This window comes from Bombina bombina, chromosome 5 (genome assembly GCF_027579735.1).
Source record: "Bombina bombina isolate aBomBom1 chromosome 5, aBomBom1.pri, whole genome shotgun sequence".
NCBI lineage: Eukaryota > Metazoa > Chordata > Amphibia > Anura > Bombinatoridae > Bombina > Bombina bombina.
This window is the reverse complement of record NC_069503.1, coordinates 413,257,922-413,278,569: the sequence shown is the minus strand read 5'-3', so window position 1 is coordinate 413,278,569 and position 20,648 is coordinate 413,257,922. Positions and strand designations below refer to the sequence as shown.

The 20,648-nt window shown below is 39.2% G+C and overlaps 1 protein-coding gene across 2 annotated transcripts in view; it reads right to left on the bottom strand.

Moving 5' to 3' along the window:
* TGFBR2 (transforming growth factor beta receptor 2) overlaps positions 1 to 20,648 on the bottom strand; it is a 179,429-nt gene that overhangs the window by 36,889 nt on the left and 121,892 nt on the right. For both annotated transcript variants that reach the window (XM_053714250.1, XM_053714249.1), the window contains exons 2-4: positions 8,994 to 9,162; positions 6,025 to 6,209; positions 4,130 to 4,295 (exon numbers count right to left, since the gene is read on the bottom strand). In XM_053714250.1, the coding sequence (XP_053570225.1) occupies positions 4,130 to 4,295; positions 6,025 to 6,209; positions 8,994 to 9,088 (446 nt within the window). In that variant the 5' untranslated portion in view covers positions 9,089 to 9,162. The remainder of the gene's footprint in view (positions 1 to 4,129; positions 4,296 to 6,024; positions 6,210 to 8,993; positions 9,163 to 20,648) is intronic.

The window sequence follows — 20,648 nt, the reverse complement described above, 5'->3', positions numbered from 1 at the left end:
GGAAGCGGAAAAGGGGGAGAGAGTGCTGCTACGGGCTCAGACCCCGAGGAAGTCGGAAGGGCCAGTGACTAAGTTGAGTTTTCTGGGGATACAGATTGATTCGATGTTGGTGGAATGCTCCCTGCCTATGGATAAGGTGGAGGATCTGAGAATGGTCATTGCTGGGATGTTGAGTAAGGGGAAGGTTACGCTGAGGGAGTTACAGTCGCTCTTTGGCAAACTGAATTTTGCCTGCCAAGTGATCCCGGTTGGAAGGGTGTTCGTGAGGCGGTTGGCATTGGCAACAGCGGGGGTAAAGGCGCCGCACCATAGGATCCGCTTTTCAAAGGAGTTGAAAGAGGATTTGAAGGTGTGGTTGGTTTTTCTGGAGGACTTCAATGGGCGGTCCTCCATACAGGAGAGAGTAGTGTCGGATGACGTGCTCCACCTGTTTACGGATGCATCCGGGGCCCATGGCTTTGGGGCCTATTTGGATGGGAAGTGGTGTGTTGATACCTGGCCTGAAGTTTGGAAGGAGAAGGGATTGACCAAAAATTTGGTGTTTTTGGAATTGTTTCTGCTGGTGGTGGCGGTGATGGTGTGGAGGCAGTGGCTAGGAAACAGGAGAGTAATTTTCCACTCTGACAACTTGGGGGTTGTATTCGCCATCAACAAGATGACAGCGAAGTTGAGGCCGGTGATTCGGCTTCTCCGGGTGTTTGTGCTGGAATGCTTGAGGAATGTGTTTTTTCGGGCTGCGCATGTGCCGGGGAAGCAGAATTTAATTTGCTGACTCTCTTTCCCATTTGCAGTGGCAGAGATTTCTGGAAGCAGCTCCAGAGGTGGAGGGGGCGAGATGCCCTCGGGTGTTGTGGCAGATGGACTTCTTAGAGGATTGAAGTTGGTGAAGGGGGCATTAGCCCAGAGTACTTTGAGAGCTTATGTTCCGGTATGGGTAAGGTGGTTTCAGTAGAATGGGAAGGTATGGGGATAGGATGTCCAAAGAGGGGTGAGTGTTTTGCTTAGTGAATTGCGTGGAGGAATGGATGTAGGCGAGGATGTCTAAAGTCATGGTGAGGCGTCAGGTTGAGGCATTAGCCTTTCTGTTTAAATTAATGGGGTGGGGGGACTTGACAAAGGAATTTTTGGTTAAATTAGCCAAGAAAGGAGTTTGTAGGGGTAGGGTGAGGGGTGACAAAAGGCGTCCCTTGATGTTTTCGTTATTGGTAAAGGTGGTTGGGGTTTTGGAGAGGGTGTGCAATTCAAGGTTTGAATATTATTTGTTCAGGGTGGCTTTTGTGTTAGCTTTTTTTCAGAGATTTCAGGGTGTTGGAGATGGTAGGGGCAAATAGAAGACACAGTGGGGGTATCTGGGTTAATGAGGTGGTGGTGTCCGGCCAGGAGGTGTTGAGGGAATGAGAAGGTTGAAAGTTTTGTTTCCAAAGTGGTTATTATTTGGTCAGAGATTGAGACCAGGCTCATGTGGAGATCAGCTTGGGATGTCAGGAGGCTGGACACTTCCAGAAGAAAAGCTAACCGGACTATTTCAAGTTCTGTAGCACAGTTGGGGGGTTTTGGCATTCGCCATGTTGAGTTTGAGGGGGAGTCAGTTAGGTGTTTTTTCCTTAAGGATGGGGTGCATCTCTACGAAGTGGGGTTGCACCTGTTTAATTTCAGTCTGAAGGAGGGGGAACAAAAAGCCTTAGCACGAGTAGGTGGTGCCCGACGGTATGTCGGTCTGTGTCGGGTGCTGGCCTTATGAGGCGAGTGGAAGCAGAAATGGTACCTCATCGGACGATGGGGGAGAGTTAAAAGAAGGGGGTGTGCCTGGCAGTAGCCAGTGGAATGCACATGTGGCTGTTGATAGGCAGCACCTTAAGTTATAAACGCAATGGTTAAGTGGATGTTATATTTGTTAACTACCTGTTTTGAGTTAATAAATGCGGGCTGCGGCCTTTTTACCCCACTCTTGTAGTAGTGTATTATTGGGTTGCATGAAGAGTGCCAAGTGTGTGAGTCAATGAAGCCCCAGAAGGAGAATAATTGAGGGCAGGGGCTTATGACCACACTGCAGGCCATGGTTGTTAGGCAGAGTTGGTAAGGGGAGGAGCTCGGGGGAGAGTGATTAAAGTGGTTGGGAAGCGGAAGCTTTCAACAAATTTTTAGTGGAGGGGGAAAAAGCTCCCTCCCTATTTTAATTGTGGATGAGGTTGTCGCAGCTGTGGAGGGTGCTGGCCTTATGAGGCGAGTGGAAGCAGAAATGGTACCTCATTGGACGATGGTAGAGAGTTTAAAGAAGGGGGCGTGCCTGGCAGTAGCCAGTGGAAGGCACGTGTGGCTGTTGATAGGTGGCACCCTAGGTTATAACCGCAATGGTTAAGTGGATGTTATATTTGTTAACCACCTGTTTTGAGTTATTAAATGCGGGCTGCTGCCTTTTTACCCCACTTTTCTAGTAGTGTATTATTGCATGAAGAGTGCCGAGTGTGTGAGTCATACCACTGCTAGCAAATGGATAGTCTTCAACCTGCTTTTTTAGCTCTCCACAAAAGATTTCTGTTTTCCTGATTCTCACACAATAAGGCTGATTGTAGGCACATACGATTTCAGAAGAGCTATACTGGCATGTTAACAAGAATTTAAGGTCATATTCTGTTATGTGAGAACATTGGAATGTGAAATATTTACAGTAAATACATAGTATAACACTTTATTAAATATGAATATTGCATAAATATGATTTTTCATGTTTGAATCTACTTAACTTCAAAGAGCTCTAATGCACGTATATACTGTGTGTGTATATATATATATATATATATATATATTTGTTTATATATGTATACATATGTATTTATGTGTTTATATGTGTATATATGTATGTAAATGTACATATACACATATAAATACATAAGTACATCTGCACACACATACACATACACACATACACACATACACACACACACACACACACATATATATATATACATATATATATTTAGACATGTATATGTATGTATCTCAATGTTAAAGCCCTTTGTCTGCCTTTTTTTTTCGGAGACCTCATATTAAGCCCTTGGGGCCTATCACAAAGACCGCTGCTCCATAACCTGTCCACCTGCTCTGAGCAGGCGGACAGACATCGCCGGAAATCAACCCGATCGAGTACGATCTGGTTGATTGACACCCCCCTGCTGGCGGCCCATTGGCCGCGAGTCTGCAGGGGGCGGCGTTGCACCAGCAGCACTTGTGAGCTGCTGGTGCAATGCTAAATACGGCGAGCATATTGCTCGCCGTATTGAGCGAGGTCTGGTGGACCTGATCTGCACTGTCGGATCAGGTCCGCCAGACCTTGCTAAATAGAGGACCTTATATCTTTTCTGTGCAGTTATCAGATAGTGTTTTATGAGTGTAACTGTACTTTTAAATGCATTTTTTATTTATTTTGTGAAACATTTTTGTTGTACGAAACAGTTAACCAGAGTTTGAGGGCGCTCTATCCCAGTGTTAACTTCAATTGTGCTCAAGCGACTGAGTTTCCCTTCAACTTTTAATACAAGCGATAAACCCAAAGTGCGCAAACACCCGTGATAAACCCCCTTTCGCTTGCATGTAACTCATAATCTGGCTCTAAATGTCTGAAGAAGGGGCTCATCACCCTGAAATGTAACATTAAAGTATTGTATAGTAAAGACCAGTGAGTGCCGCTCCCTCTTATGCACTATGTTTATTGGGGTTTGGAGGAATATTGGATGTCTCTTTATTCAGGATGGACACCCTAGCAAGATGTTTCATATACTATAAGTGCTGTGCTTACCCATGGTGATTTGTTTAGATAGATAGATAGATAGATAGATAGATAGATAGATAGATAGATAAATAGATAGATAGATGGATATATATATATATATATATATAGTATATATATATATATATTATTTTTTTTGTTTTCATTTCAAAAATAAACTGAAAGGAGCAATTCCCAATGCAGTTAATCATCTGCAGTTGGTGTCATTAAGAACATGACACAAATGAGTCTCCAGAATAACTTGTGCAAGAAATGCAGCCTTGTAATTTTGAACTGAAATGTCTCCTAAATCCATTTATTGTATTTATTTCATGAACATTATATAAATAAATAAAAAATTACCAGATCACGGCACAAATTTGATTTGGATTTTCACAGTAATTTGAGATTTCGCAGTTGCTTCTGCAGTCGGTTTGGCCATTACAACTTGGTGACTTTTCTTTGCAGAGTTTACAGAGTTTATGCCTTGATGGCCCAAAGAATGGTGGCAACTGTATTGGTCCATCATCTGTAAAACACAAAATAAACACCAGTTAAAATAGCATGACATTTTTATCACAATTAAAGAGACAGCAAAACAAAATTAAAGTTTCATGATTCAGATTTAATTAAAATGTAATCAACCTTCCAATTTACTTCTATTATCAAATTTCCTTCATTCTCTTGGTATCATTTGTTGAACAGTAGGCTGAGGAGTAGCAATGCACTACTGGGAGTTATCTGAACAAATCTGGCGACTCAATGACAAGAGGCATATATGTGCAACCACCAATCAGCAACTAGCTACCAGCAGTGCATTGCTCCTCCTGCACCTGCCTAGGTATGATTTTCAACAAAAGATTCCAAGAGAATGTCCCTTTTAAAAAACAATGGTGATCTACTCATAGCAGATTTTCTTTTGCACATTATTAATTATTAAAGAGCATTATATTATTGTATGTTTGTGGGTAATGGTTAATACTTTGATTGTAACAAATGAAAGCATGTAATCATTCCACTATACAGTAATGGCCCTTGATCTAGCCAAACATAATATGGCCTAGATTACACAGGGGAGGAACTACCATTGGTGCAGCAGGTGCAGCGGCACAAGGGCCGAAGTACTGGGAGAGGGGGGGAGGCTAAAACAGCCAGTCTATACATTTGTGTGTTCCTGTGCCCTTATCAGTGTATAGATACTCATCATCATTATACAGGGCAGCATTTTCACTACTAGTGTATTACTCATTATCATATCTATACAGAGCAGTGAAGCCATCAGAGTAAAGTGTATACAAATCACAGCATTACACAGCACAGTGTGCTCACTGAACTCATTATCAGTATAAAGTGCAGACATCAGTGTATCTATATAAACACACACACACACACACACACATATATATATATATATATATATACTATATATACTATATATATATATATACATACTCAAAATCATTATACAGAGAAGAATGTATATCATTGCTTATTACTGAGTTACTTTTAAGGGGGACGGGCAAACACATTCTGTTCAGTAGGTCCACTACTGAGATTACAGGTGGGACGCTCTTGATAGTGCAGGGTGCTCTATCCATATCTTGACACTGTGCTAATAATAGCACATAATCTGATATCACAAGTTAATAGTTAAAGATATTAAATAGAGAATGTTAGTGTTCATATTGGTGGTAATTAATGTGTAGTGCACAAGCTCAACACATAATACCGGTAAAAAATGACTTGAAGCAAAGTGTTAGTGCTAGAATTACAAACACATGTAATATATAATAAAATAAAGTATTTTGCACACATATATACACATTAAATATAATATAAATGTTTATTATTAATAAAAAAAAATAACAGTGATATAAAAGGAGATGGTATTTGACAAAGTGTTGGATTGGGAAGGGCTCGAAGCTGTATAAATATCTGTGTAGATTTTTATGTACAGACACAGAAATACAAAAAAAGCACTGTGTATATATATTTATATATACACACACACACACAAATGTTGCTCTATATTAAATCCAGAGAGTGTGGTCATATTACTTTACCGGACACCGGAACCCTTGTAGCTGACTTGATTGTTTATGAGAGTTCAGATCCCCCATATTTATATTAAATAAATAAATATATATATACTTTTCATCTAGGCCAAAATATATAATAAACCTATCTTCAAATATGCTGCATAATTAAAAACAGAACAGAAAGTGCAGACATATTTCTGCAACAAATTACATACATACCTTTGACATCTGTGAAGAAAACTTGCTCGTTGCATTCACTCTCTGAACATGCACACATGTAAAGAGTGTCACTAGATGACATCATACACTTATTAGTGCCAATATTCTTTATTTTGTGTCCATAAAGTTCTAGTTTTGGGTTATGGCACATTGTTTCAATAGTAAAGTGTTTCCTTTTTGGTCGCCTGAAGAAAGAAGAGCAAGGTTTTTGCATGACAAATTATCTCAGTTTTAGAATTGTTCAATGTATTTGGCAACATAGTCCAATTAATATTTTTGACAAATTAGGTGATTTTTATTCATACATTCAGAAATAATACATAAGACTTATAAGCTATTGAGCATTTTTTTTTCATTCAACTCAAGTTATGTGAATCAGTTGATTCACAGGAAAATTATCATCACATTATTTTAGATAACTAATTTTTTTCACATAAAATTGGTGTTAACAATGCCTATAAAACCAAGGTATATACTTTTAATAATAAAAAAAAAACAAAAAAAAAACAGGGTGTTTATTTACAGGCCCAAATTATTCTTATAAAATTTTTTGTAGAGTCAAGACTAAGGGCCAGATTACGAGTGAAGCGCAAAATTGCGGTTTTGCGAGCTTGATATTTGTGTTCCACTCATAATACCAGCGCACACAATTGGTATTTGAAGTGGCCCACAATGTGAGTGCGACCTCACATTCGCATTGCACAGAAGTTTTGCGCTCATGAGCCTCCATAGGCTCCAATTGGAGCCTCGTTCTGATGCCTTCATACACGGCACAGGACCTAAGCGCAGCAAAGGGGGTAAGTCGCGCAGTAATGATTATATATATATATATTTATGACTTTATGTGTTAAAATGTGTATATACACATATTAACAAATAAATATATATGTATATAAGCATATACAGATATATTTACTGGGAACACACAGTTCACATAGACCGCAAGGTAAAGGCACTTTTCAGTGCTGTTTGTTTTCTAACACCCCACAGCCGCCAACTTTAGCCCCCCAAAAATGCCTAGTGCAGTAATTTAAAAAAAAAAAAAAAAGATGCTACAATTTTTTTTTTTATAGACACTACACATTTTATTTTTTTGGGGGGAATAGTTGCAGCACTTTTAAAAATTAACCAGAGGTCTGACCTCTGGTTAATTTTTAGAGCACTAATTGCTACCACAAGCTCACAGTAACAATATCCAGCCACTTGCAATGGCTGGGTATTTATTGTGCACACCAAAACGGGTAAATTTGCCCATTTGCAGGTGCAAGATAAATTAGTGCTCCACTTGTAATCTGGCCATAAAGGTTTTGAACAGTGATTAAAGAGACGTAAAAAAATTGCAAAAACAAAAATAGAGCATTTTATTATTGGAATTTTGCGTACACATATTTAAAGACAGCTCCAGAGCAGCAATCTTGCTATGTGTGTAGCCACAATTCACCAGCAAGACCTTAGTAGTTCATTGCTGCTGCTAAGGATATATACATATACTTTTCAACAAAACATACTAAAAGAACAAAGTCAATTTGATACTAAACGTTTATTAAAACTATCTTAAAGTTGTGATTTTCTCTTTTTGTATATACAAACTATGACCCTGAGAGAAGTGTCCCTAAGAGTGATGTGGGAAACCAGTCGTGGACCCGTTGCTCAATGTGCATAGAGGGATATGGCTGCAACTCACTGACAAGGACCCCACTATTCCAAAATGTATGTCTGGGGTTATACCATTTTTCTCGTTCAGAGAGGGATTGCCTGATATTTGGAACTGGATTGTACTGTTTAGTCAGGACCAGACCGATATACTAAAGGAAAGTTCTTCTCTAAGACAGGCACATGTTGAGCAAAAAGAGAGACTGCTCCTAGGTGGTAACTAGCCATAGAACAAGCTATAATGCTATTGTTCGTACCCAGGTTGAGCACTTCTCTCTTTTTGTATATCTTGAAATTGCATACCTAATGTTTTTATTTTGTAATTCAGAGAGAGCATTGAATTTTAAACAACTTTCTAATTTATTTTTATTATCTAATTTGTTTTTATCTCTGGTTATCCTTTGTTGAAAAGCATATCTAGATAGACTCAGGAGCTGCTGATTGGTGGCTGCACATACAAGCCTCATATTATTGGCTCACCCATGTGCATTGATGTGCCTTTAACAAAGAATACCAAGAGAATAAAGAAAATTAGATAGTAGAAGTAAATTAGAAAGTTGTTTAACCCTTTGAGTGCTAATGACGGCTCTGAGCCATCACAGAGTTTCTCACTCTGACGGCTCAGAGCTGTTATGAGCACTATCCCACCTTGAGGGAGATCTGGGGGTTCCTAACCGCTCCTACCCCGGCGTTCATGCCTGTAGAGTGACAGGCATCGCCGGGGCTTCATGTGATGCGCAGTGACGTCACGCGCAATGACGTGATGACGTCACCGTGCAACTTTATTTATACTTAAAATTGTTAAGTATAGGAGGAGGGGGCATGCTGCTTAGAAGCCTGTAATCGCCTAACCTTTCCAACAGTGTAAGTCTTGGGGGTCTGTAAAAAAATTTTTAAAAGTTAAAAAAAAAAAAAAAAAAATTAAAAAAGCCATAGAAAATATTAGCACCCAGGTGGGAAAGTGCTTAGCACTCAAAGGGTTAAAATTGCACTCAAAGGGTTAAAATTGTATTCTCTATCTGAACGACAAAAGAAAAATGTGGGTTTCTTGTCCCTTTAAAGTTCAATTTTGAATATTATGTCCATTTGACTTTATATTGCAAAAGAAAATTTAAAAGGGCAAAAATGACTTTTTCAGAGTAGCACGATTAACAAATCTTGCTTATTCTAAACATGTACTAATATTTATTCAATGGATTTTACTGTTATTCATCTGTAAGCATCTTTTCTCTAGTGATCTGATGTTACGCTTCTGACAACCACATATGCATCATTAGAATTATAATTTATCAAGATAGGAAAAAATGAAGCTCTACCATATGGCTGTGCAAATTTCTTCTGGTTTTTCACAGATGGCTGTTAAGCTGCAGTTGCTATCACAGTTATTTTCACCATTACAAGCTGTTGGCATTTCATCACAAGTTTTGCAGAGGACATGGTTGTTTGTTTGCAAACTGAACAGGGGCAGGTGCTGTAATAGTTCATCTGAAAAATAAAAAGAGAAGAACAATAGTAGTTACTTAGTTTTGTGTTTCATTTTCTCTTGATGCTTCTCTTTATTACAGCTTCTAATCATAAACAAAATTAAAGCCATGTATGATAGTGCAAAATATAATATGCTGGAGGATTTAATCATTGCACTATTGCATTTATCTATGTGTTTAACACCTGTAGCCGTGCATTACTGGTGAACCAATAACAAAAGGCATATGTGTGTAGCCATCAATTACAAGCTAGTTCCCATTAGTGCATTTCTGCTGCTGAGGATATGTGCATATGCTTTTCGACAAAGGATACCAAGAAAACAAACATAATTTGATATAATAAGTGAATGTAAAAGTGTATTAAAACTGCATGCTCTGCCTGAATCATGAATGATTCATTTTGACTTTTAAAGGGCCACTAAAGTCAAGATTAATGTTTCATGATTCAGATAGAGCATGCAATTTAAAACTTTTGAATATAATTCCATTAACAAAGCATGCACATTTTTATATGCACACTTTCTGAAGCTCCGGCTCCTACTGAGCATTGTATATACATATATAAATTGCTTACATTGTAAAATATGGCGTGTGTGTGCGGGGGGTTGTTATAACTATTTTACGCAATTTTCAAGGTATGGGTCAATGATCTTAGATTCTGGTAGGATGGCAAATATTGTTTACGTTTAGTATGTGTATTTTAAACCTTTAAAAACATAAATTATCCTTCCCAGATAATTTAATTTCCTTCTGTACAAGGAGAGTCCACGGCTTCATTCCTTACTGTTGGGAAATACTGAACCTGGCAACGAGGAGGAGACAAAGACACCCCAGCCAAAGGCTTAAATACCTCTCCCACTTCCCCTATCCCCCAGTCATTCTGCCGAGGGAACAAGGAACAGTAGGAGAAATATCAGGGTATAAAAGGTGCCAAAAGAAAATATAAATTTAGAGGGCTGCCCATCGGAGAACACGGGCGGGGGCCGTGGACTCTCCTTGTACAGAAGGAAATTAAATTATCTGGTAAGCATAATTTATGTTTTCCTTCTTAGTACAAGGAGAGTCCACAGTTTCATTCCTTACTGTTGGGAAACATATACCCAGGCTCTAGAGGACACTGAATGAAAACTGGAGGGACAAAAAGAAAGGTGGACCCTAATCTTAAGGGCACCACAGCCTGCAAAACCTTTCTCCCGAAGACTGCTTTAGCTGAAGCAAAACATCAAACTTTTAAAATTTAGAAAAAGTATGTAAGGAGGACCAGGTAGCCGCCTTACAAATCTGATCCATAGATGCCTTGTTCTTAAAGGCCCAAGAGGAAGCCACTGCTCTAGTAGAATGAGCAGTAATTATCTGAGGAGATCTATGTCTTGCTGTCTCATAAGCTAAGCGGATAAGACTCCTTAACCAAAAAGATAAGGAAGTCATAGAGACCTTCTGGCCATTACGCTTCCCAGACTATGCCACAAGTCTAAAATCCTTAGTAGCTTGAAGATAAAACTTCAAGGCACGAACCAAGTCCAAATTATGAAGTAAATGTTCCTTCGAAGAAGAAGGATTAGGACACAAAGAAAGGACCACAATTTCTTGATTGATATTGCGGTCTGACACAAGTTTAGGGAGAAACCATAACTTAGTACATAGGACAGCCTTATCCGAAAGGAACACCAGATAAGGACACTCACATTGCAAGGCGGCAATTTCAGATACTCTGTGCACTGAAGCATAAGCCAGTAGAAAGAGAACTTTCCAGGACAACTTAATATCAATTTCATGCATAGGCTCAAACCGAGCCCATTGCAAAACTTTTAGAACCAGATAAGGACTCAAAGGGGGAGCTGAAGATCTGATCACAGGTCTGATCCTAATCAGAGCCTTAACAAAGGACTAAACATCTGGAAGCTCAGAGAGCCTCTTGTGCAGTAAAACAGACAAGGCCGAAATCTGTCCCCTCAGGGAACTGGCCGAAAGACCCTTCTCCAGACCATCCTGGAGAAACAACAGAATCCTGAAAAGCTTAACCTTATGTCAAGGAAACCCACGCTCTTCACACCAGAATAAGTAGGTTCTCCACGCCTTATGATAGATGCGACGAGTAACCGTCTTACAAGCTTGAATGAGAGTATCAATAACTCTCTCAGAAAAACCTCTCTTGGCTAGGACTAACTGTTCAATCTCCATGCAGTCAGCCTCAGAGAATCTAGATTTTGATGAACAAAAGGACCTTGTTCCAGCAGATCCCTGCCACAAGGTAACTTCCATGGAGGAGAAGATGACGTCCTCACTAGGTCCGCGAACCATGTCCTTCGAGGCCACAATGGAGCAATCAGTATTACTGACCCCTGCTCCTGCTTGATGCGTGGCACTACCTGAGGAAGGAGTGGTAATGGCGGAAAAAGGTAGATGAGACCATTCCCCCTGGATGAAAGGATTGTCTGCTGAGAATGTGGATCACTGACAGCGAACAGCTGTGGGCCTCTGCCCACTCCAGAATCCGAGATGCTTCCCTCATCGCTAGGGAGATTCTCATTCCCCCCTTGATGGTTGATGTAAGCCATCGAGGTTATATTGTCTGATTGGAATCTGATAAACCGGAACAAACCTAGAAGAGGCCAAGCCTTCAGAGCATTGTAGATTGCTTGAAGTTCCAAAATGTTGATCGTGAGGGAGCATTCCCCTGAGAACACAGGCCCTGTGCCTTCTTGGCATCCCAAACAGCTCCCCATCCTAAGAGTCTCGTGTCCATAGTCACAATCTCCCAGGATGGTTTGAGAAAGGATGTCCTTCGGGACAGATGATCTGGACAGAGCCACCAAGAGAGCGATTCTCTCGACCGGTTGCCTAGGGAAATTGGTTGAGACAGATCAGAATGATTGCCATTCCACTGCCTCAGCATGCACAGCTGTAGCGGTCTGAGACGGAACCTGGCAAAAGGAATTACGTCCATGCTGGACACCATGAGACCAATTACCTCCATACACTGAGCCACAGATGGCCTTAAGGAGGTCCATAAGGCAAGACATGCCGAAGCTAGCTTGCACCATCTCTGGTCAGTTAGAAATATTCTCATAGATACTGAATCTATTATAGTACCCAGGAATTCTACCTTGGTGGATGGAATGAGAGAACTCTTCTCTAAGTTTATCTTCCATCCATGTGATTGAAGAAGAGAGAGAAGAGATACCGAATGGTCCTGATCCAGGAATGCAAACCTTAGGAACTGGAAGTGATCCCTGTGGATTGGAATGTGAAGGTAGGCCTCCTTCTGATCTTTAGTGGTCATGAACTTTCCTTCCTGAACTAGAGGAAGAATGGACCTTATTGTCTCCATCTTGAACAAGGGGACATTTAGAAACTTGTTTAAGCACTTTAGGTCCAGAATTGGGTGGAAAGTTCCCTCCTTCTTTGGGACCACAAACAGGTTTGAGTAGTATCCCAAGCCTCTTTCTGTGTTGGGAACTGGGACAATGACCCTAAGGAGGACAGATCCCGCACAAAGGCTTCCCTCTTTTCTGGTTTTAAAGAGAGGCTTGAGAGGAGAAATCTGCCCTTGGGTGGATGAGATTTGATACCTATCTTGTATCCCTGAGCTTTGACCTCCAGGACCCATGGATCCTGTAAGTCCCTGTTCTTTTTATCCTGCGGTAGGAAGGCACCCTTGCCCCATGTAACTGTGGTAATAATGGAGTCCAGGCCTGGACCATTTGATTAATCCCCACTGTTCAATAACCTCCCTCAGGAGATATTGACCCATGATTCTATAAAGATAAAAGGAGTCACACTGTGACCCTGTCTTCAGCAATTTCAACATAACTAAAAAATGTAATGATCTTACCAGAATCCGTGCTGTGGAACAGAAATACAGCCTCACAAGTGTGAAAGGTTTGTAGCATCGCTCCTGACATGGACTTGAGTGAGGAAAGCAGACAGTGAAACTCGTCAACACTGGTTGCTTAAGGAGCTGTTAGCAGACAGTCTGGTTAGGTTCACAGAAAGACTCTCCCTGCATCTCCAGACTCGAACTTTCCTCAATGCTCTCACTGAGAGGCTGACAAAACTACTTAAAACTCCAGTTCCATAATGAAAGGCATATATCCCTCCTGAGGAACAACTCTGAAATCTTCTGACACTTCTCTGCCATCCTCCTGTGACGAAAGGCAAAGAATGACTGGGGGATAGGGGAAGTGGGAGAGGTATTTAAGCCTTTGACTGGGGTGTCTTTGCCTCCTCCTGGTGGCCAGGTTCAGTATTTCCCAACAGTAAGGAATGAAGCCGTGGACTCTCCTTGTATTAAGAAGGAAAAGTATATAGCTATATAAATAGAAATATTTTTATTTGCAGAATACCAAGTGCATAATGTGATTGTAGCTTGCATTTTGTGAGCTAACAGTAGTTGTCTGCACTAAAAAATAGGTAATCTCCCCTAAGAACAACTAGTTGAAAACAGAAAAATAATGTTCCCAATGATGTATGTGAAAGGGAGGAGTAAAAAGCATTTTCATCAGCTGCTCCCAAAAGGTAGATCTTTCATGCTGACCAACAGATCAATCAAATGTCTTTGCAGTGATTAGCAAATCTATGTCCTTAAGTTTAAACAAAGTGAATATAAACATTTCTTGAATATAATCTGAACCACAGATGTTTTGCATGAGTAAATCATTTGGCAAAGTATTTGGCACTTCAACATGAAAACATATAATCATGTGTGGCATTTGTACAAGGGGATAACATAATCAGCAAGAAAGTACAAACATTAATGTCCCTTCTCTGATTTACAGGCTGATTCTCCTTATAGATACACTGTATCCGCTTGCTCTCTTACATTCCACATTCTCATACATCTTTTGTGTTTTCAGAGGAATGCCTCATGGTCTATCATTTATACATGAGTAGAAGAGTAAGATGAAGCCTCATTTAACATAACAAGGGTGTTCCGGTATAACTAGGTAAATGGGTCTCTGAATCTTATTTCAGAGTTAAGGGTGTAGAACACACTACCACAAACCACAACAGTAAACCTATGTATTAAAAGTGGGGCGGTGCCTAATGCAAGAAATAAAGTTACATATAAAAGAGAAAAAGGTGCATTATTTGGGCACACTAAAGCTAATAAATCTAGTAGTGTATTCAATACTATATTACACCGAAAAAAATGTGGGAAGCCTAAGAAATTAAAACATAACTTTTAATATACTCTGAAAAAAAAATCTAAACCATAAAAATCTGCCGCCCCCCTGTGTTAGGTTTCCAATAAGGCCAGCAGATTGAATAAAATGACAATTACAGCAATCTTATATTAGCACAAAATGGGTTACTACCCCCATTACCCAGTGTACTGTGAGTACAAAAGTTCCCTGTAGGTAAGTTTGCCACATAGCCTATCTAAACTTTTGTAGTACCCCAGGGTTTTTATTTAATAAAGCTGAGTATCCCTGTGCTATATCTTCTAACAAAATAGGCAAAATACCATTATTAGTAACATATGAGTGAAAATAATCCAAGCTTATTTTAAGAAAAGGGCAATATATTCAACAGAGGAGCAGTGGTGCTTTCCCCCACTGCTTTAACCTATATGGATCTTTTGTACTCACAGTAGACTGGGTAATGGAGATAGTTGCCCCTTTTTTGTGCTAATCCCAGATTGCTGTCATTGTCATTTTATCCAATCTACTAACCTTATTGGTAACCTTACACAGGGGGGCAGGCATATCTATGTGTTATTATGGTGTTTTATAAAGTCTTTTTTTAAAATTAAATAAAATTAAAATTTAAGATTTAAAGTTTTAATTTCTTAGGCTTGACGTTTTCTTTTCAGTCTTATATAGTAATAAATACACTTCTAGGTTTATTAGCTTTAGTGTGCCAAAATAATGGACCTTTTTTCTCTTGTAAATGTTCCAGTATGACCACAGTTGTAGAGCAGTAGCCTGACATGAATGGTGAGGTTGTAACTAAACTTTCTTTCTTTATCCAAGCACCAGTACAACCCCCCACCCCCCATATGTGAAGCAACAGGAATTACAAAAACAGACCATAGGAGTCAATATTAAAGTATAAAGGGACAAGTAACAAATAAATCATTAAGCACATAAAGAATATGAGGGATAGGATGCTATACACTAGTTTACATCACATATATATGTAAAAATAACATAGAATATTTGGATTATTACTGTTGTGGATCGTGTTAACTTGGAAGGACCCAAGCATTTTAAGGTTCAAGAGCTGAGGGCTATAGAAATACTTTATTCAATCAGGATTGAAACCCACCACGGTCTATGATGGAATAAAGTCTAAATAAAATGGGCTAGGTTATCATATGGGTGGGAAACTTCAATAGGTTTAGTGGCTTTTTGAGTGTGGAAAGGTCCCTTGAACTGGTATAGCTCTTGCAGGGGTGGTAAATACTCCAATTCAGCTTTTGGAGTTGTTCTAATCAGTGATTATGTATACTGCAATATCAAACATGCATGTTTGTTCTGCTTAGTTTTCTATCCTTTCAAATACGTAACAGACTTCATTTTTTTATTCTTTTTTTATTATTAGCTGTCCCTTTATTTAATACTCTGCACATGAAGATACAAAATCATTATTAACCTTGCTTCAACTTAGACAGGAAGCAGTTGCACAATGAAAAGGTTTTCGGGAAATAATATTTGTGTTCTAAATTACAGTTTGACGCATTTTGATACATTTAAAAATCTACCCACACAATATATTTTAGTGATTGATCTGTTGCATAAATCTGATCATTTTCATGTTGAACACTGTTTATAATTAAATTTTCCACATTTCAAAGTTGGAATCAGACTGCATATATGAAAGCTTAATAATAACCATGTTATCTCACAGTGAATATTATCTTTAATTTCTTTGCCAAAAGTGTTTTTCTTCTGCCAAAAGCAGCAATTCACTGATATGCCAAAATGGTGAAATACCATCTTTTTAGCAATAATACTGTACACTTATTACTTGTGTGCTGTGATTCACTTTTAAATGCACTACTATGTGTAGGAGGAATACAGGAAATAAATGGAATTTACTTTATTGGCATACAAACAAAAGGTTTTAAAAGAATTGAAAATAGCTTATTAGTTTTGAAAATGGCCTTGTTAAAGGCCGAAACGCGTAGACGTATTGTGACAAATTAATGGCTCAGGTTCTCAACATTACAATTTTTTTCATTTTACATCCAGTAAGCATAATATATTTTTGCATTCAAATATTATATATTTGCAATATTGCACTATGTAGTTTTGTTTTTTTATAGGCTAAACAGCTCACAGCACTATTTGTAATTTTGACTTTAGAGTCCCTTTAAGAGCACTGGGATTTGGCATATTTATCTCCCTGTACAGTCCTAGCCAAAAGTTTTCAGAAGGACACAAATATTAATTTTCACAAAGTCTGCTGCTTCAGTGTTTTTAGATTTTTTTGTCAAATGTTACTATGGTTTACTGAAGTATAATTACAAGCATTTCATATGTGTCAAAGGCTTTAATTGACAATTACATTAAGTTTAAGGGAAGTAGTCAATATTTGCAGTGTTGACCCTTCTTTTTCAAGACCTCTGCAATTTGCCCTGGCATGCTGTCAATCAACTTCTGGGCCACATCCTGATGTATGGCAGCCCATTCTTGCATAATGAATGCTTGGAGTTTGTCAGAATATGTGGGGGGAGGGGGTTTGTTCACTCGCCCTTTGAGGATTGACCACTGGCCATGGACCCAAAATGTTGATGTTTTGTTCCCCAAGCCACTTAGTTATCACTTTTGACTTATGGCAAGGTGCTTCATCATTCTGGAAAAGGCATTGTTTGTCATCAAACTGTTATTGGATGGTTGGGATAAGTTGCTCTTGGAGGATGTATTTGTACCATTCTTTATTCATGCCCCAAACAATCAGAAAGGGGATGCATAATAAAAATGACTTTACCCCAGTCCTCAGCAGTTCAATTCCTGTACCTTTTGTAGATTATCAGTCTGTCCCTGATGTTTTCCTGGAGAAAAGTGGCTTCTTTGCTGCCCTTCTTGACACCAGGCCATCCTCCAAAAGTCTTCGCCATTCCTGAGCAAGCTCTGCACTGGTGGTGTCCCGATCCCACAGCTGAATCAACTTTAGGAGATGGTCCTGGGCTGCACTTGCTGGACTTTCTTGGGCATCCTGAAGTCTTCTTCACAACAATTGAACCTCTCTCATTGAAGTTCTTGATGATCCGATAAATGGTTGATTTATGTGTAATCTTAGTAGCAGCAATATTCTTGCCTGTGAATCCCTTTTTGTGCAAAGCAATGATGACTGCACGTGTTTCCATGCAGGAAACCATGGTCAACAGAGGAAGAACAATGATTTTCAAGCACCACCCTCCTTTTAAAGCTTCCAGTCTGTTATTCTAACTCAATCAGCATGACAGAGTGGTCTCCAGCCTTGTCCTTGTCAATACTGACACATGTGTAACGAGAGAATCACTGACACTATGTAACTGGTCCTTTTGTGGCAGGGCTGAAATGCAATGGAAATGTTTTTTGGGGGATTAAGTTCATTTTCATGGCAAAGAGGGACTTTGCAATTAATTGCAATTGATCTAATCTTTCTTCATAACATTCTGGAGTATATGCAAATTGCCATCATAAAAACTGAGGCAGCTTTTATACTCAAGCCTGTTATAAATGATGGTGACCAGGCAATTCACAAACACATGAAAAATGTATATGAACAGGTATCAACTTGAGTGAATCAAATGGTATCAGAATAAATAGAACAGAACTTCACTTTTTTCCACCTGCATAAGCATTTTATATAAAAAAAAAAGTGTATCCACCTTCTGTGTGTGTTTCAGCCACTTGTTTGCTACAGATGTTGGCATCATGCCAGACACAACAAAATTATTAACAGAGAAAAGGGGATCAGTCAACCCCATAAGTTGTTTAGTCTCACTACTGTACACTGAGGTATGCATGAAGAAACAACAAACTGTTTCCGATCTGAATACTGAACACTGAGTCTCTTTAATTAAATAGGTTAAAGTAAATACTGTGTATCATTCCAGTCAATGTATTACTGTTTTGGAATATTCTAGCAAAAACATTATGCAATTTTATTTGTAAAAATTATCTTTCTGGGACTTTTAACCACTCTTGCTTGTTTTACAAATCAGTTACATATAATTTTAAAATTGGTGGCTAAAAGGCATCGAAATAGTTGGTGATTATGCTTATAAGAGGCAAAGTTCTAGGGGGAATTTGCTCCCAAATGTCCCCCTGTTTGAACACTTACAGTGATAGAGTTTTTAAAAGAGCCCACCTCCCCTCATTAAACCCCAACCTGTTGAAGCAGGTGATCTGTATTATCTATCACTATTATGTAATTGCCTGCAAATTAAATCGTGATCATCATTACCATAGTGATCATCTGTGATTTAGAAGGTCATGTGGTACCCTCATTAAACAAAAAGATTAAAATATAAATCAGAGTGGGAGACATTGGCTCTATAATAGCTCCCTCCCCCTTCATAGAAAACTCCCTCATAACTAGTGTGACAGGTGATGGTTTTCATGGTTAACATCTGTATCTGTGGCGGCTGAGTAATGTATTTATTTTTTAAAGAGGGGTTTCTTCACTTGCAAATGAGGGGCCACTTGTCACTCTTGGTCAAACATGGAATATAGGTTCTTTGTTAGAGCACAAATTCTCATCAGCTGAAATAGATGTTTTGTTGCTGCTGCATGTGATTGTCATTTTCAGGGTAATCACCTGATTTTAGCGGGACATGAGACTGCTCAATTGAAAAAAACAATGAGGATGCACCTCAGTCCCTGAACATTACCTCGCTGTAAGTTAAGGCATTACACACAATGCTAGAAGCTCTTTCATTGCAGTTAACTGAAGTTGCACTAGGAATGAGAAGGCGCTTCTCCTTCCCTAAGTTCCAGTTTTCAGATATGCTCTGTGTGGGTGCCCAACTTGATGCCATCCTTCACAAAGAGTAAGAAATGAGACAAATGAAACTTTTCAAGAGGCAAATAAATGACTAATGTATATCCAGGCCTGGACTGATTATAGGGCATATAGGGCATTTGCCCAGTGGCCTGGGGCCAGTTGCCTTTGCCCCATCCAAATTTGCATTCAGTATAGAATTGTTCTGTGGCAGCTTCAGACAACCCCACACCTGGGTAGATAAGGAATATGCATGGATTATTGCTTCTCATACTTAGGTAGTCAAGAAGTATAAATGGATAAGTTGTTCTTGGCTTCACCTAGTATCTACCTGTTGCCTGTCCTCTAGTATATACTTTCAATATGCCACCTATCTAGAATTTTGAGTTTACCTGTATCTTGGCCTTGGATGGGGGTGTAACTACAGGTGTCTTAGAAATCTTACTGAGCCCATCCATCTAGGGGCCTTTTATGTTTTTTCACTTAGTGACATTCGTACAGGGGGTCATGGGTGCCTGCACTTTGCTTAAAAATACTTTGCTTTGGTCCAAGCCTGGCCATGTGTATATCATTTCCATTGACAGTATAAACCTGAAGACATTTGTCCTGTGTCTATGATAGACTTTCTATCCCACTTGTGTGGTGCTATTGCAATATGTAAAACTACTAAAGGAGTTATCAGTTGTTTAGTCCAGTATCTCTCATCTGCACTTCACTACAAAAAAAGCTTAATTAAATGAAGATCTCCCGGTGTAGTCACATTTCTAGCTGTAACTGGATGCAGATTATTGCTGAGAGCACAGAGGTTATGTTTCAGATTCCAGGTCTTTAAACAGACTTGAAACTAGGATTTTTCCTACTAATCAGATCTTGCTTAGAACTTTAACTCTTGCATTTAAATAAAAAAAATTGCATTGACTGATATATAAGACACTATATCATGTACAGTTGTTAAGTAGCGGTTTGAAATATGAGACACTAAACAAAACTTTTTAAGTTACTTCAAAAGTGAGCCTGCTCAACTCCCTTTAAAAGTTTAAATAAAATATTGGTAACACTTTTGTTTAGAGGAGACAAACACAAAGAGTCAGATTACAAGTGGAGCGCTAAATATATACAGTATCTCACAAAAGTGAGTACACCCCTCACATTTTTGTAAATATTTTATTATATATTTTCATGTGGCAACACTGAAGAAATGACACTTTGCTACAATGAAAAGTAGTGAGTGTACAGCCTGTATAACAGTGTAATTTTGCTGTCCCCTCAAAATAACCCAACACACAGCCATTAATATCTAAACCGTTGGCAACAAAAGTGAGTACACACTTAGGTCGAAATGTCCAAATTGGGCCCATTGGAAGGTTGCCACTGGAGTACTCTTCCACTCCTCCATGATGACATCACGGAGCTGGTGGATGTTAGAGACCTTGCGCTCCCCCACCTTCCGTTTGAGGATGTCCCACAGATGCTCAATAGGGTTTAGGTCTGGAGACATGCTTGGCTAGCCCATCACCTTTACCCTCAGCTTTTTTAGCAAGGCAGTGGTCG